This window comes from Ranitomeya imitator, chromosome 1 (assembly GCF_032444005.1).
Source record: "Ranitomeya imitator isolate aRanImi1 chromosome 1, aRanImi1.pri, whole genome shotgun sequence".
In the NCBI taxonomy this organism is placed as follows: Eukaryota; Metazoa; Chordata; class Amphibia; order Anura; family Dendrobatidae; genus Ranitomeya; species Ranitomeya imitator.
This window is the reverse complement of record NC_091282.1, coordinates 936473692-936492676: the sequence shown is the minus strand read 5'-3', so window position 1 is coordinate 936492676 and position 18985 is coordinate 936473692. Positions and strand designations below refer to the sequence as shown.

The 18985-nt window shown below is 42.3% G+C and overlaps 1 protein-coding gene across 3 annotated transcripts in view; it reads left to right on the top strand.

Annotated features, from left to right (window-relative positions):
• STPG2 (sperm tail PG-rich repeat containing 2) overlaps positions 1–18985 on the top strand; it is a 1447347-nt gene that overhangs the window by 244076 nt on the left and 1184286 nt on the right. For all 3 annotated transcript variants that reach the window (XM_069743604.1, XM_069743605.1, XM_069743603.1), the window contains exon 7: positions 16796–16907. In XM_069743604.1, coding sequence (XP_069599705.1) covers positions 16796–16907 — 112 coding nt within the window. The remainder of the gene's footprint in view (positions 1–16795; positions 16908–18985) is intronic.

The window sequence follows — 18985 nt, the reverse complement described above, 5'->3', positions numbered from 1 at the left end:
TCGCCACACGCAAAACTTGCACACGCGGAAAAATTGTCACATGCACAAAAGTTGCAACACATGCAAAAGTTGCCTCACACAAAACTTTCACATACTCAAAAGGCACCACACATAAAACTCGCCACGCGCAAAACTCGCCATGCGCAAAACTTGCTGCACACAACTTGCTACACTAACCTGTCACATGCAACTCGACACACAAAAAGTTGCTACACGCATGTTGCCACACAAAACTCATCTCAGAAAAGTCGCTACATGCATGTCGCCACACGCAACTCAACACACACAACTTGACAAACGAAACTCGCCCTAAAACACACACAAGTCTGGTATTATCCTTCAAAAATAAAAATCTAATTAATAAGCAGACAAACTACAACAAATGTACCATATAGGAAATACGGCAGCTGTCAGTCACATGACCTGTCTATTATGTGTATGTGTGAGCTAATATATACTGCCAGGGGGAGGGCTTCCTGTTGGCTGGGGATTTATCAGGCTGCCAATTTAGCTTACAAATACTGAGGTAAAAATACTGAGCAAATAACGTGTGAACGAGGTCTAATACAGGAGGAGATGACACACAGGTATATACTATATACAGGGGAGATGACACACAGATATATACTATATACAGGAGAGATGACACACAGGTATATACTATATAGAGGAGGAGATGACATACAGGTACATACAGTGGGGCAAAAAAGTATTTAGTCAGTCAGCAATAGTGCAAGTTCCACCACTTAAAAAGATGAGAGGCGTCTGTAATTTACATCATAGGTAGACCTCAACTATGGGAGACAAACTGAGAAAAAAAAATCCAGAAAATCACATTGTCTGTTTTTTTATCATTTTTTTTGCATATTATGGTGGAAAATAAGTATTTGGTCAGAAACAAACAATCAAGATTTCTGGCTCTCACAGACCTGTAACTTCTTCTTTAAGAGTCCCCTCTTTCCTCCACTCATTACCTGTAGTAATGGCACCTGTTTAAACTTGTTATCAGTATAAAAAGACACCTGTGCACACCCTCAAACAGTCTGACTCCAAACTCCACTATGGTGAAGACCAAAGAGCTGTCAAAGGACACCAGAAACAAAATTGTAGCCCTGCACCAGGCTGGGAAGACTGAATCTGCAATAGCCAACCAGCTTGGAGTGAAGAAATCAACAGTGGGAGCAATAATTAGAAAATGGAAGACATACAAGACCACTGATAATCTCCCTCGATCTGGGGCTGCACGCAAAATCCCACCCCGTGGGGTCAGAATGATCACAAGAACGGTGAGCAAAAATCCCAGAACCACGCGGGGGGACCTAGTGAATGAACTGCAGAGAGCTGGGACCAATGTAACAAGGCCTACCATAAGTAACACACCACGCCACCATGGACTCAGATCCTGCAGTGCCAGACGTGTCCCACTGCTTAAGCCAGTACATGTCTGGGCCCGTCTGAAGTTTGCTAGAGAGCATTTTGATGATCCAGAGGAGTTTTGGGAGAATGTCCTATGGTCTGATGAAACCAAACTGGAACTGTTTGGTAGAAACACAACTTGTCGTGTTTGGAGGAAAAAGAATACTGAGTTGCATCCATCAAACACCATACCTACTGTAAAGCATGGTAGTGGAAACATCATGCTTTGGGGCTGTTTCTCTGCAAAGGGGCCAGGACGACTGATCCGGGTACATGAAAGAATGAATGGGGCCATGTATCGTGAGATTTTGAGTGCAAACCTCCTTCCATCAGCAAGGGCATTGAAGATGAAACGTGGCTGGGTCTTTCAACATGACAATGATCCAAAGCACACCGCCAGGGCAACGAAGGAGTGGCTTCGTAAGAAGCATTTCAAGGTCCTGGAGTGGCCTAGCCAGTCTCCAGATCTCAACCCTATAGAAAACCTTTGGAGGGAGTTGAAAGTCCGTGTTGCCAAGCGAAAAGCCAAAAACATCACTGCTCTAGAGGAGATCTGCATGGAGGAATGGGCCAACATACCAACAACAGTGTGTGGCAACCTTGTGAAGACTTACAGAAAACGTTTGACCTCTGTCATTGCCAACAAAGGATATATTACAAAGTATTGAGATGAAATTTTGTTTCTGACCAAATACTTATTTTCCACCATAATATGCAAATAAAATGTTAAAAAAACAAACAATGTGATTTTCTGGATTTTTTTTTCTCAGTTTGTCTCCCATAGTTGAGGTCTACCTATGATGTAAATTACAGACGTCTCTCATCTTTTTAAGTGGTGGAACTTGCACTATTGCTGACTGACTAAATACTTTTTTGCCCCACTGTATATATACAGGAGGAGATGACATACAGGTATATACCATATACAGGAGGAGATGACACACAGGTATATACTATATACAGGAGCAGATGACCTACAGGTATATACTATATACAGGAGGAGATGACATACAGGTATATGCTATATATAGAAGATGACATGCAGGTATATACTATATATAGGAGGAGATGACACACAGATATATACTATATACAGGGGAGATGACACACAGGTATATACTATATACAGGAAGCGATGACATACAGATATATACTATATATAGAAGGAGATGACGTTCAGGTATATACTATATATAGGGGAGATGACACACAGCAGGTATATACTATATACAGGGGAGATGACATACAGGTATATACTATATACAGGAGATGACATACAGATGTATACTATATATAAGGGAGATGAAAAACATGTATATACTGAGGTGATGAGGTGAAAATGAAAAGGTGTGAGTGCAAAATGAGAGGAGTGAGGAAAAATAGTGGAGTGATCAGAAAATGACAGATGTGAGGTTGAAATGACAAGTGTTAGGGGGGAATGAGAGGTGTGAGGGGGAAAATGAAAGATGTGATTGGGAAAATGAGAGGCGTGATGGGAAAATAAGACAAGTGAGGTGCTATAACTAACCACAGATATTTACTATGCCCAGGCAACGCCGGGCTCTTCAGCTAGTGTATATATATATATATATATATATATATATATATGTATATATATATAATGTCAGTGAGACACATTATATATACTAGATTGTGGCCCGATTCTAACGCATCGGGTATTCTAGAATATGCATGCCCCCGTAGTATATGGACAATGATGATTCCAGAATACGCGGCAGATTGTGCCCGTCACTGATTGGTCGAGGCGACCTTTATGACATCATCGTCGCCATGGCAACCATTTATGACATCATCGTCGTTGTGCCCGTTGCTGATTGGTCGAGGCCTGGCGGCCTCGACCAATCGGAGACGCGGGATATCTACGTCCTTTATGACATCATCGTCGCTGTGCTCATCGCTGATTGGTCGAGGCCTGGCGGCCTCGACCAATCAGAGACGCGGGGTTTCTACGTCGATGCTGTGCCGGTCTCTGATTGGCAATCAGACAGCCGGGATTTCCAAGACAGACAGACAGACAGACAGACGGAAAAACCCTTAGACAATTATATATATAGATATATTTATATTTCACACAGCCCTAGATAGTCTCAAAGCCGGTAATTCAATTGTCGGCTTTTGCCATCTCCTTATCAAACCCGACAGGATATGAGACATGGTTTACATACAGTACATCTGCCCCCAGCCACCCCAGAAAAGGCATATCTGTAAGATGTACCTATTCTAGCACTTAGCCACTTATTAATCCAATACTAGTAGTAAAGGGTTAATAATACACACACACATTATGAATAAAGTATTTTAATGAAATAAATACACACATGGGGTTGTAAAATCTTTATTGTATGCTTAATCCACCTGAAGACCCTTGTTCTGTAATAGAAAATAAAGAAAAAAGCACCAATATCCTATACCTCTCTGGCGTTCAGTCAAGTCCCACGATGTAAATCCATCTGAAGGGGTGAAATAATTTTGTTCAGAAAAATTCCCACGCTAGAGTTCATATGAGTATGTTGTTATTTTAACAGCTAGAGCCCCCAAATTTTGCACACACACTCTACTACCATTATTAGTGAGGAATATGTAAAAAAATAAGGGATATGAAATGGTTTACTGTATGTAAACCATGTCTCATATCCTGTCAGGTTTGATAAGGGCATAGCAAAAGCCGACAATTGAATTACCGGCTTTTATGTATCTAGCTCTGTATTGAATATAAATATATATATGTGTCTCAATGACATATATATATATATATATACAGTGGGGCAAAAAAGTATTTAGTCAATCAGCAATAGTGCAAGTTCCACCACTTAAAAAGATGAGAGGCGTCTGTAATTTACATCATAGGTAGACCTCAACTATGGTAGACAAACTGAGAAAAAAAAATCCAGAAAATCACATTGTCTGTATTTTTAACATTTTATTTGCATATTATGGTGGAAAATAAGTATTTGGTCAGAAACAACATTTCATCTCAATACTTTGTAATATATCCTTTGTTGGCAATGACAGAGGTCAAACGTTTTCTGTAAGTCTTCACAAGGTTGCCACACACTGCTGTTGGTATGTTGGCCAATTCCTCCATGCAGATCTCCTCTAGAGCAGTGATGTTTTTGGCTTTTCGCTTGGCAACACAGACTTTCAACTCCCTCCAAAGGTTTTCTATAGGGTTGAGCTCTGGAGACTGGCTAGGCCACTCCAGGACCTTGAAATGCTTCTTACGAAGCCACTCCTTCGTTGCCCTGGCGGTGTGCTTTGGATCATTGTCATGTTGAAAGACCCAGCCACGTTTCATCTTCAATGCCCTTGCTGATGGAAGGAGGTTTGCACTCAAAATCTCACGATACATGGCCCATTCATTCTTTCATGTACCCGGATCAGTCGTCCTGGCCCCTTTGCAGAGAAACAGCCCCAAAGCATGATGTTTCCACCACCATGCTTTACAGTAGGTATGGTGTTTGATGGATGCAACTCAGTATTCTTTTTCCTCCAAACACGACAAGTTGTGTTTCTACCAAACAGTTCCAGTTTGGTTTCATCAGACCATAGGACATTCTCCCAAAACTCCTCTGGATCATCCAAATGCTCTCTAGCAAACTTCAGACGGGCCCGGACATGTACTGGCTTAAGCAGTGGGACACGTCTGGCACTGCAGGATCTGAGTCCATGGTGACGTAGTGTGTCACTTATGGTAGGCCTTGTTACATTGGTCCCAGCTCTCTGCAGTTCATTCACTTGGTCCCCCCGCGTGGTTTTGGGATTTTTGCTCACCGTTCTTGTGATCATTCTGACCCCACAGGGTGGGATTTAGCGTGGAGCCCCAGATCGAGGGAGATTATCAGTGGTCTTGTATGTCTTCCATTTTCTAATTATTGCTCCCACTGTTGATTTTTTCACTCCAAGCTGGTTGGCTATTGCAGATTCAGTCTTCCCAGCCTGGTGCAGGGCTACAATTTTGTTTCTGGTGTCCTTTGACAGTTCTTTGGTCTTCACCATAGTGGAGTTTGGAGTCAGACTGTTTGAGGGTGTGCACAGGTGTCTTTTTATACTGATAACAAGTTTAAACAGGTGCCATTACTACAGGTAATGAGTGGAGGAAAGAGGAGACTCTTAACCCCTTTACCCCCAAGGGTGGTTTGCACGTTAATGACCAGGCCAATTTTTACAATTCTGACCACTGTCCCTTTATGAGGTTATAACTCCGAAACGCTTCAACGGATCCTGGTGATTCTGACATTGTTTTCTCGTGACATATTGTACTTCATGATAGTGGTAAAATTTCTTTGATAGTACCTGCGTTTATTTGTGAAAAAAATGGAAATTTGGCGAAAATTTTGAAAATTTCGCAATTTTCAAACTTTGAATTTTTATGCAATTAAATCACAGAGATATGTCACACAAAATACTTAATAAGTAACATTTCCCACATGTCTCCTTTACATCAGCATAATTTTGGAACCAATTTTTTTTTTTGTTAGGGAGTTATAAGGGTTAAAAGTTGACCAGCAATTTCTCATTTTTACAACACCATTTTTTTTTAGGGACCACGTCTCATTTGAAGTCATTTTGAGGGGTCTATATGATAGAAAATGCCCAAGTGTGACACCATTCTAAAAACTGCACCCCTCAAGGTGCTCAAAACCACATTCAAGAAGTTTATTAACCCTTCAGGTGTTTAATAGGAATTTTTGGAATGTTTAAATAAAAATGAACATTTAACTTTTTTACACAAAAAATTTACTTCAGCTCCAATTTGTTTTATTTTACCAAGGGTAACAGGAGAAATTGGACCCAAAAAGTTGTTGTCCAATTTGTCCTGAGTACGCTGATACCCCATATGTGGCAGTAAACCACTGTTTGGGCGCATGGGAGAGCTCGGAAGGGAAGGAGCGCTATTTGACTTTTCAATGCAAACTTGACAGGAATTGAGATGGGACGCCATGTTGCGTTTGGAGAGCCACTGATGTGCCTAAACATTGAAACCCCCCACAAGTGACACCATTTTGGAAAGTAGACCCCCTAAGGAACTTATCTGGATGTGTGGTGAGCACTTTGACCCACCAAGTGCTTCACAGAAGTTTATAATGCAGAACCGTAAAAATAAAAAATCATATTTTTTCACAAAAATTATATTTTTGCCCCCAATTTTTTATTTTTCCAAGGGTAAGAGAAGAAATTGGACCTCAAAAGTTGTTGTCCAATTTGTCCTGAGTACGCTGATACCCCATATGTGGCAGTAAACCACTGTTTGGGCGCATGGGAGAGCTCGGAAGGGAAGGAGCGCAGTTTGACTTTTCAATGCAAAATTGACAGAAATTGAGATGGGACGCCATGTTGCGTTTGGAGAGCCACTGATGTGCCTAAACATTGAAACCCCCCACAAGTGACACCATTTTGGAAAGTAGACCCCCTAAGGAACTTATCTAGAGGTGTGGTGAGCACTTTGACCCACCAAGTGCTTCACAGAAGTTTATAATGCAGAACCGTAAAAATAAAAAATCATATTTTTTCACAAAAATTATATTTTTGCCCCCAATTTTTTATTTTTCCAAGGGTAAGAGAAGAAATTGGACCTCAAAAGTTGTTGTCCAATTTGTCCCGAGTACGCTGATACCCCATATGTGGCAGTAAACCACTGTTTGGGCGCATGGGAGAGCTCGGAAGGGAAGGAGCGCCGTTTGACTTTTCAATGCAAAATTGACAGGAATTGAGATGGGACGCCATGTTGCGTTTGGAGAGCCACTGATGTGCCTAAACATTGAAACCCCCCACAAGTGACACCATTTTGGAAAGTAGACCCCCTAAGGAACTTATCTGGATGTGTGGTGAGCACTTTGACCCACCAAGGGCTTCACAGAAGTTTATAATGCAGAGCCATAAAAATAAAACAAAATTTTTTTCCCACAAAAATTATTTTTTAGCCCCCAGTTTTGTATTTTCCCTAGGGTAAGAGGAGAAATTGGACCACAAAAGTTGTTGTCCAATTTGTCCTGAGTACGCTGATACCCCATATGTGGGGGGGAACCACCGTTTGGGCGCATGGGAGGGTTCGGAAGGGAAGGAGCGCCATTTGGAATGCAGACTTAGATGGAATGGTCTGCAGGCGTCACATTGCGTTTGCAGAGCCCCTAATGTACCTAAACAGTAGAAACCCCCCACAAGTGACACCATTTTGGAAAGTAGACCCCCTAAGGAACTCATCTTGATGTGTTGTGAGAGCTTTGAACCCCCAAGTATTTCACTACAGTTTATAACGCAGAGCCATGCAAATAAAAAATATTTTTTTTTCCACAAAAATTATATTTTAGCCCCCAGTTTTGTATTTTTCCAAGGTTAGCAGGAGAAATTGGACCCTAAATGTTGTTGTCCAATTTGTCCTGAGTACGCTGATACCCGATATGTGGGGGGGAACCACCGTTTGGGCGCATGGGAGGGCTCGGAAGGGAAGGAGCATCATTTGGAATGCAGACTTAGATGGATTGGTCTGCAGGCGTCACATTGCGTTTGCAGAGCCCCTAATGTACCTAAACAGTAGAAACCCCCCACAAGTGACCCCATATTGGAAACTAGACCCCTCAATGAACTTATCTAGATGTGTTGTGAGAACTTTGAACCCCCAAGTGTTTCACTACAGTTTATAACGCAGAGCCGTGAAAATAAAAAATCTTTTTGTTTTCCCACAAAAATTATTTTTTAGCCCCCAGTTTTGTATTTTCCCAAGGGTAACAGGAGAAATTGGTCCACAAAAGTTGTTGTCCAATTTGTCCTGAGTACGCTGATACCCGATATGTGGGGGGGAACCACCGTTTGGGCGCATGGGAGGGCTCGGAAGGGAAGGAGCATCATTTGGAATGCAGACTTAGATGGATTGGTCTGCAGGCGTCACATTGCGTTTGCAGAGCCCCTAATGTACCTAAACAGTAGAAACCCCCCACAAGTGAAGTGCCGTAGAGCACGAAACGATCGTTGTCCGTGGCTGACCCTATCCCTCCCTGCTATCCGTTTGTTTATATGTCCTAATAAAGTGATATTCACCGCAACAGGGTAAGTGCGCGCCTACTTTTTCTTTTTTGCCATTTGGATTCTGCACACATTTTTCCTGGCAGCAGCACCCCGTTGATTCAGGTGTAAAGGATTCATACAGCCAGTATCACTTTCTGTGGTGCTAGACCGATATTATAATACGGTCACTGAGTTGGACCTTTGAGCAGTGCGGATGTGTGTTTTCTCTACTATTGGACCCCCCACAAGTGACCCCATATTGGAAACTAGACCCCTCAATGAACTTATCTAGATGTGTTGTGAGAACTTTGAACCCCCAAGTGTTTCACTACAGTTTATAACGCAGAGCCGTGAAAATAAAAAATCTTTTTGTTTTCCCACAAAAATTATTTTTTAGCCCCCAGTTTTGTATTTTCCCAAGGGTAACAGGAGAAATTGGTCCACAAAAGTTGTTGTCCAATTTGTCCTGAGTACGCTGATACCCCATATGTTGGGGTAAACCCCTGTTTGGGCACACAGGAGAGCTCGGAAGGGAAGGAGCACTGTTTTACTTTTTCAACGCAGAATTGGCTGGAATTGAGATCGGACGCCATGTCGTGTTTGGAGAGCCCCTGATGTGCCGAAACAGTGGAAACCCCCCAATTATAACTGAAACCCTAATCTAAACACACCCCTAACCCTAATTCCAACGGTAACCCTAACCACACCTCTAACCCTGACACACCCCTAACCCTAATCCCAACCCTATTCCCAACTGTAAATGTAATCTAAACCCTAACCCTAACTTTAGCCCCAACCCTAACTGTAGCCCCAACCCTAACCCTAACCCTAATCCTAGCCCTAACCCTAGCCCTAACCCTAGCCCTAACCCTAGCCCTAACCCTAGCCCTAACCCTAGCCCTAACCCTAGCCCTAGCCCTAACCCTAGCCCTAACCCTAGCCCTAACCCTAGCCCTAACCCTAGCCCTAACCCTAACCCTAGCCCTAACCCTAGCCCTAACCCTAGCCCTAACCCTAGCCCTAGCCCTAACCCTAGCCCTAACCCTAGCCCTAATGGGAAAATGGAAATAAATACATTTTTTTTTATTTTTCCCTAACTAAGGGGGTGATGAAGGGGGGTTTGATTTACTTTTATAGCGAGTTTTTTAGCGGATTTTTATGATTGGCAGCCGTCACACACTGAAAGACCCTTTTTATTGCAAAAAATATTTTTTGCAATACCACATTTTGAGAGATATAATTTTTCCATATTTTGGTCCACAGAGTCATGTGAGGTCTTGTTTTTTGCGGGACGAGTTGACGTTTTTATTGAAAACATTTTTGGGCACGTGACATTTTTTTATCGCTTTTTATTCCGATTTTTGTGAGGAAGAATGACCAAAAGCCAGCTATTCATGAATTTCTATTGGGGGAGGCGTTTATACCGTTCCGCGTTTGGTAAAATTGATAAATCAGTTTTATTCTTCGGGTCAGTACGATTACAGCGACACCTCATTTATATCATTTTTTTATGGTTTGGTGCTTTTATACGATAAAAACTATTTTACAGAAAAAATAATTATTTTTGCATCGCTTTATTCTCAGGACTATAACTTTTTTATTTTTTTACTGATGATGCTGTATGGCGGCTCGTTTTTTGCGGGACAATATGACGCTTTCAGCGGTACCATGGTTATTTATATCTGTCCTTTTGATCGCGTGTTATTCCACTTTTTGTTCGGCGGTATGATAATAAAGCGTTGTTTTTTGCCTCGTTTTTTTTTTTTTTTTTCTTACGGTGTTTACTGAAGGGGTTAACTAGTGGGCCAGTTTTATAGGTCGGGCCGTTACGGACGCGGCGATACTAAATATGTGTACTTTTATTGGTTTTTTTTTTTTATTTAGATGAAGAAATGTATTTATGGGAATAATATTTTTTTTTTTTTTCATTATTTTGGAATATTTTTTTTTATTTTTTTTACACATTTGGAAATTTTTTTTTTTACTTTTTTACTTTGTCCCAGGGGGGGACATCACAGATCAGTGATCTGACAGTTTGCACAGCACTCTGTCAGATCACTGATCTGATAGGAGTGCAGGCTGCTTCACAGTGCCTGCTCTGAGCAGGCTCTGTGAAGCCACCTCCCTCCCTGCAGGACCCGGATCCGCGGCCATCTTGGATCCGGGGCTCGAGCAGGGAGGGAGGTGAGGAGACCCTCGCAGCAACGCGATCACATCGCGTTGCTGCGGGGGGCTCAGGGAAGCCCGCAGGGAGCCCCCTCCCTGCGCGGTGCTTCCCTGTACCGCCGGCACATCGCGATCATCTTTGATCGCGGTGTGCCAGGGGTTAATGTGCCGGGGGCGGTCCGTGACCGCTCCTGGCACATAGTGCCGGATGTCAGCTGCGATAAGCAGCTGACACCCGGCCGCGATCGGCCGCGCTCCCCCCGTGAACGCGGCCGATCGGCTATGACGTACTATCCCGTCCAGGGTCAGATAAGCCCAGGGCACCTCGACGGGATAGTACGTCTAAGGTCACAGAGGGGTTAAAGAAGAAGTTACAGGTCTGTGAGAGCCAGAAATCTTGATTGTTTGTTTCTGACCAAATACTTATTTTCCACCATAATATGCAAATAAAATGATAAAAAAACAGACAATGTGATTTTCTGGATTTTTTTTTCTCAGTTTGTCTCCCATAGTTGAGGTCTACCTATGATGTAAATTACAGACGCCTCTCATCTTTTTAAGTGGTGGAACTTGCACTATTGCTGACTGACTAAATACTTTTTTGCCCCACTGTATATATATATATACCTATACTATGTGTAGAAATTTATTTGATCTATTCTATTCTAACATGTCAGTGTGATTTTACTGTACACCGCACTGAATTGCCGGGTTTTCTATAGAACACCGGTGCGTATTTCTCGCAAGTCACACTGATGGTCCGTGTGCAATCCGTATTTTTCTCACCCCATAGACTTTCATTGGTGGATTTTTTGCGCAATACGCTGACAAACGCAGCATGCTGCAGTTTTCTCAGCCCGTAAAATACATTGGTCCGTGTGCAATGTGTAGTTTTTGCGCCTCTCATGCGTCCATAAAACTCTCTAGTGTGACCCTGGCCTAATAGTGTGAAAGTGACTCATTGTGTAAACAGAACGCTTTATGACCAGCTCTGTTACCACACTGAGAGGCACAGCAAAAAACTAAGTGCTGACCCTGTTACAAGTCACAAGGAGAGCACATGGACTGAACCAGCTCTGCAACCCAACCGTGTCACTCACACACAGTAACGAAGCAGGTGCTTCATATAGAAGAACTGAACTGCTGTTAGATTGTGCTAACCGCATATGGGACGCTAGATTCATGACTTTGTCGCTTTCCCAGGGAGGTCTAGCCTGAGGGTTGGTACTTGCTCTGTGACTCAACTGTGCTAACCGCACACATTGAGGAAACAGATGCTTAGCCAAGCGAAGTACGATGAACTAACCCTGCCTAGCCACGTAGGTGCTCTCTGGAGCGACACATGCACACGAGCAGACTGAGTGGTAGTGTTTCCACTGGTAACAACCACACATAAATGACACTAGCGCATCGGCATGCGCCTCTGAGACCCTTTTATACACAAGATTCATCTGCAGTAGGACAGGACCTTGCCCGTGGTCCAATCTGGAGCTGCTACCTCACGAGAGCAGATGACATCCGACCACCAATGGGGAGACGCCACATCACGGACATGCTCAGTATGGGGACTTCTGGACTTAGACTCCCAAGTACCAGGGTTCTCCTGCATATGTTTTTTTTACTTTTTGCATGCTTCAATAGTTTCCATGGGAGACTAGAAACTGTTACCTCTGCTACATACAGGCGATGATCAGATTGCCTGTATGTAGCAGAATTACTCACTTGCTATGAGCGCCGGCCACCGGGCGGTGCTCATAGCAATCCAGCAGTGACAACCATAGAGGTCTGCAGGAGACCTCTGGTTGTCATGCCAACCCATCGGTGACCCGCGATCATGTGACGGGGTCACCGATGGGCAGATTTCTGGCATGCTTGCCGGAAGCACATGTTAAATTCCGCCGTCAGTGTTTCACAATAGGTGGTTACAGCTCACCTCCTCCCACTCACTTCACAATGACCTTTGGCCTGAGGAGACTATGCTCATTAAATACGTATATACATTTCAGTAGGGTCTGTGTCAGTCTTGTGACTTACGTTCATCATGTGTCCAACTGGAAGTAATAGTCTAATATTAAGCCTAGTGGCCAGACTGAAAATTAAAGATATATTTTTTAATATAGTTAGTGATATGAAAAATAAATAAATCAAAATTCGTGAAGTCAATATTTATTTTCAGCATACAGTACAGACCAAAAGTTTGGACACACCTTCTCATTTAAAAATGTTTCTTTTTTTTTCATGACTATGAAAATTGTACATTCTCACTGAAGGCATCAAAACTATGAATTAACACATGTGGAATTATATACTTAACAAAAAAGTGTGAAACAACTGAAATTATGTCTTATATTCTAGGTTCTTCAAAGTAGCCACCTTTTGCTTTGATGACTGCTTTGCACACTCTTGGCATTCTCTTGATGAGCTTCAAGAGGTAGTCACCGGGAATGGTCTTCCAATAATGTTAAAGGAGTTCCCAGAGATGTATAGCACTTGTTGGCCCTTTTGCCTTCACTCTGCGGTCCAGCTCACCCCAAACAATCTCGATTGGGTTCACGTCTGGTGACTGTGGAGGTCAGGTCATCTGGTGTAGCACCCCATCACTCTCCTTCTTGGTCAAATAGCCCTTACACAACCTGGAGGTGTGTTTGCGGTCATTGTCCTGTTGAAAAATAAATGAAGGTCCAACTAAACGCAAACTGGATGGAATAGCATGCTGCTGCAAGATGCTGTGGTAGCCATGCTGATTCAGTATGCCTTCAATTTTGAATAAATCCCCAACAGTGTCACCAGCAAAGCACCCCCACACCATCACACCTCCTCCTCCATGCTTCACGGTGGGAACCAGGCATGTAGAGTCCATCCGTTCACCTTTTCTGCATCGCACCAAGGAACAGTGGTTGGAACCAAAGATCTCAAATTTGGACTCATCAGACCAAAGCACAGATTTCCACTGATCTAATGTCCATTCATTGTGTTCTTTAGCCCAAACAAGTCTCTTCTGCTTGTTGCCTGTTAGCAGTGGTTTCCCTAGCAGCAATTTTACCATGAAGGCCTGCTGCACAAAGTCTCCTCTTAACAGTTGTTATAGAGATGTGTCTGCTGCTAGAACTCTGTGTGGCATTGACCTGGTCTCTAATCTGAGCTGCTGTTAACCTGCGATTTATGAGGCTAGTGACTCGGATAAACATCCTCAGAAGCAGACGTGACTCTTGGTCTTCCTTTCCTGGGGCGGTCCTCATGTGAGCCAGTTTCTTTGTATCGCTTGATGCTTTTTGCCACTGCACTTGGGGACACTTTCAAAGTTTTCCCAATTTTTCTGACTGACTTACCTTCATTTCCTAAAAGTAATGATAGCCACTCATTTTTCTTTACTTAGCTGCTTTTTTTGTGCCATAATACAAATTCTAACAGTCTATTCAGTAGGACTATAAGCTGTGTATCCACCAGACTTCTGCACAACACAACTGATGGTCCCAACCCCATTTATAAGGCAAGAAATCCCTCTTACTAAACCTGACAGGGCACAACTGTGAAGTGAAAACCATTCCCGGTGACTACCTCTTGAAGCTCATCAAGAGAATGCCAAAAGTGTGCAAAGCAGTCATCAAAGCAAAAGGTGGCTACTTTGAAGAACCTAGAATATAAGACATAATTTCAGTTGTTTCACACTTTTTTGTTAAGTATATAATTCCACATGTGTTAATTCATAGTTTTGATGCCTTCAGTGTGAATGTATAATTTTCATAGTCATGAAAAAAAAAAGAAAAATCTTTAAGTGAGAAGGTGTGTCCAAACTTTTGGTCTGTACTGTATTTTTTACTCCCAAATACACATGAAAGATTTTCCTTTTAACGGTGGATAGGAGGCGCCAGCCATTCTGATCATATTTAGTGGCAACGTGGACAATACAGTAGGCAATTTCTTGGTATGGTTCAATGTGTAGTCTTACTATATGATATTCACTAAAATACGATTTTAGCTTTTATGTACAACTTTGCATTTCAATAGTTGTGCGTAGAGAAAAGTTTATAATGTCTAAATAGTCAGGCTTAAAGGGGTTGTCTTGTCTTAAGATACAAGTCTGCAGTTACTCTAAGCCACTGTCGTCTTGTGAATCCTTACATTGTGCGCAGTGCGCGCTGTGAGGAGTCTTTGATATCGGCATGAAGAGCGGGCAGTCATGTGACCTTCATATTGTGTGCACTTTGCACTGTGAGGAGTCTTCGATATCAGCACTGAGAGTGGGCAGTCATGTGACCACAAGTATGTGATATGCATACTCTCGGCCAACTATGCTCGTGTATTGAGCATACAGTGGGGCAAAAAAGTATTTAGTCAGTCAGCAATAGTGCAAGTTCCACCACTTAAAAAGATGAGAGGCGTCTGTAATTTACATCATAGGTAGACCTCAACTATGGGAGACAAACTGAGAAAAAAAAATCCAGGAAATCACATTGTCTGTTTATTTAACATTTTATTTGCATATTATGGTGGAAAATAAGTATTTGGTCAGAAACAAAATTTCATCTCAATACTTTGTAATATATCTTTTGTTGGCAATGACAGAGGTCAAACGTTTTCTGTAAGTCTTCACAAGGTTGCCACACACTGTTGTTGGTATGTTGGCCCATTCCTCCATGCAGATCTCCTCTAGAGCAGTGATGTTTTTGGCTTTTCGCTTGGCAACACGGACTTCCAACTCCCTCGAAAGGTTTTCTATAGGGTTGAGATCTGGAGACTGGCTAGGCCACTCCAGGACCTTGAAATGCTTCTTACGAAGCCACTCCTTCGTTGCCCTGGCGGTGTGCTTTGGATCATTGTCATGTTGAAAGACCCAGCCACGTTTTATCTTCAATGCCCTTGCTGATGGAAGGAGGTTTGCACTCAAAATCTCACGATACATGGCCCCATTCATTCTTTCATATACCCGGATCAGTCGTCCTGGCCCCTTTGCAGAGAAACAGCCCCAAAGCATGATGTTTCCACCACCATGCTTTACAGTAGGTATGGTGTTTGATGGATGCAACTCAGTATTCTTTTTCCTCCAAACACGACACGTTGTGTTTCTACCAAACAGTTCCAGTTTGGTTTCATCAGACCATAGGACATTCTCCCAAAACTCCTCTGGATCATCCAAATGCTCTCTAGCAAACTTCAGACGGGCCCGGACATGTACTGGCTTAAGCAGTGGGACACGTCTGGCACTGCAGGATCTGAGTCCATGGTGGCGTAGTGTGTTAGTTATGGTAGGCCTTGTTACATTGGTCCCAGCTCTCTGCAGTTCATTCACTAGGTCCCCCGCGTGGTTCTGGGATTTTTGCTCACCGTTCTTGTGATCATTCTGACCCCACGGGGTGGGATTTTGCGTGGAGCCCCAGATCAAGGGAGATTATCAGTGGTCTTGTATGTCTTCCATTTTCTAATTATTGCTCCCACTGTTGATTTCTTCACTCCAAGCTGGTTGGCTATTGCAGATTCAGTCTTTCCAGCCTGGTGCAGGGCTACAATTTTGTTTCTGGTGTTCTTTGACAGCTCTTTGGTCTTCACCATAGTGGAGTTTGGAGTCAGACTGTTTGAGGGTGTGCACAGGTGTCTTTTTATACTGATAACAAGTTTAAACAGGTGCCATTACTACAGGTAATGAGTGAAGGAAAGAAGAGACTCTTAAAGAAGAAATTACAGGTCTGTGAGAGCCAGAAATCTTGATTGTTTGTTTCTGACCAAATACTTATTTTCCACCATAATATGCAAAAAAAATGATAAAAAAACAGACAATGTGATTTTCTGGATTTTTTTTTCTCAGTTTGTCTCCCATAGTTGAGGTCTACCTATGATGTATATTACAGACGCCTCTCATCTTTTTAAGTGGTGGAACTTGCACTATTGCTGACTGACTAAATACTTTTTTGCCCCACTGTACATGTAGTTAGATACAAGAGATCCATTTTGAAGGCATCGTTCCTCTTTAAATTTTATACTAGTTTCATTGAAATAGAATATGAGCCAGCTCCATTTCCAGTACATCTAAATGGCTGTATCTTTCACTGTAAGTGCCCATGCCTCCATTAGTGAGTGATTTGGCCCTTATTAGAAATGTAAACATGAGGGGGGAAGGCTTTCTCTGCTCTTCTTTGGATGTCTGCTCAATCCGAACAGCAGACTCATAAATCTTCCTTTGAACTTTCTAAAGGGAAAGTGCACTGCATTATGAGAATGTCAACTCCAAGAAGGAAGACAAGAAGAAATACGAGCCATTCATTCCACGGTATCACGAAGTAATCGTATTACAGGAAGAGAAGAAGGTAAAGTCAATTTGGCTGTTCATAGTACTTAAATAAAATCATTTACTGTGAAACTCATGAATTCCTAGCCCATATGATTAGAAATGAACCCATAAGACTGCAACAGACAATGTATTAGCAAAGGAAGAAATATAGTTCCCAAAAAGAAAATGATCAATCTGCAGCTTATCTAAAACTCATTTTTTCTTTAATCTCCTCTGTGGCTTTCACTGATTTGTATCGGAATTCACAAAAGCAAAACATGGATTTCTTGACATTAATCTGAATGATGTGTTTACTGTAAATCTACTGCATCCGTCTCTGGTATAGATTTTATTTTAGCAAGCTAAGGAATCACTAATAAATGCTGCCTGTTTTGTAGATTTACTTTAAGTATTGTATAACCCATCAATTAGAATAGACAACTTAGTTTATGAGTACCTCCATTGATGCACATAGTAAATGACCTGCAGGCCGTACCAAATACATTTTGCTTCGTATACTCTAGTAGAGCATCCAATCCCCTTCTATGCCCAGTTAAACTCCACCCATGAAGAAGAGAGAGTGCAGACTATATGGCCCCGGTATAGTTCCTTGTTCTGTGGTTTCAATAAGAAGAACAAAAGCTTTGCTACAGAAGCTAACGTACTGGGATAGCCTACTGTCCTCTTCAGTTTAGAAGTGTCCAGGTGCATAGCCAGAATTAGTGGTCACATCATGTGCCTGAGGAAAACCAAAGGTATACTGGATGGACAAAAGTCCTGAAACGCACATGCAGGTGCTTTCATGACCTCACGATCTAAATCCATTGGCATTACTATGGAGATGGTTCTCCACTTTGCAGCTACAACAGTTTTTACTCTTCCGGGAAGACTTTCCTCAGGATTTTGGAGTGTGTCTGTGGGAATTTTAGCCCATTCAATCAGAAGCAGATGCGTAGCTAAGGGTTCAGCACGAGGGGAAGGAGTAAAACACATCCAAGTGAGACCCTAAACTACATATTTTCAACTACAGAGGCGCACCCTAATTATAGTAAGTATAGGGACCGTAGGAGATGTTAATAACTGAGAAAAAAAGTCACTATACAAAGGCAAAGCCTGGTTTTACTGCTATACAGAGACCATATAATGGCACATACTAATTCTGCAGAAGATATTAAGTGATTACAGTACAATTATAGATACTGACATTCTTTATGATAGTGTTCTTCCCTCTCCTACCCTTTTCTATCTGGCCCACACCAACATGACTGCTTCCAGTCACGATTCATCTGCAGCGTTTACACCAAAGACACATTCTCACTTTTCTAGCACCGTTCCCATCTATTCCTAATTCAGCATCTTATTAATACCAATGCCAAATTGCTTCTTCCATACCTGTCCCTATTACTGCACCTGCTGCGTGGCATAATAACAGTACTCCTCTTAGCCTACTCTGTGAGTGCCTTAGAAATTAACAATACCCCCTATGTTCCATTTTGACAGTTACAATACCCTAAGAGCCCCTATAATGTATTATTGCCTGTTAAGTGTCCACTAAAAATAATAATGTCCCTGGAGTGTCCCCAGAGCCGTTTTTAGGCAAAGTGGGGCCCTAGGCAAAGTTTAAAATGGGGCCCCAAATGCTAGCATATTGCACATCACACAGCAGCATTTTGGTTGTATTTACATGCGCGGAGTTCAGGCCGCTAAATGAGTGTGATCGACAATATTGAAGTCATTCAATGCTTGTTTCCCGGCCTCTTTACACCGGCTGAAGAATAATGATGGGGACAGAATGATCACTAGTAGATCACTAAAAGATCATGTTATCAGCAGCACATCTACAGTTTACACTGGCGATGTGCTGCTGAGAACAATGACTTTTGTTCCTGCATAAGCAATCCAATCACTCGATAAATATGCAGCATTTTACTTGTTTTGTATAATACACTACATAGTTCTCCACATATTATAATGTGCCCCATAGTCCCCCATATAGTATAATACACTCCTCAGTCCTCGATATAGTATAATACACTCCTCATAGTCCTCCATATAGCACAATACACTCCTCATAGCCTTCCATATAGTATAATGGACCGCCATAGTCATCCATGT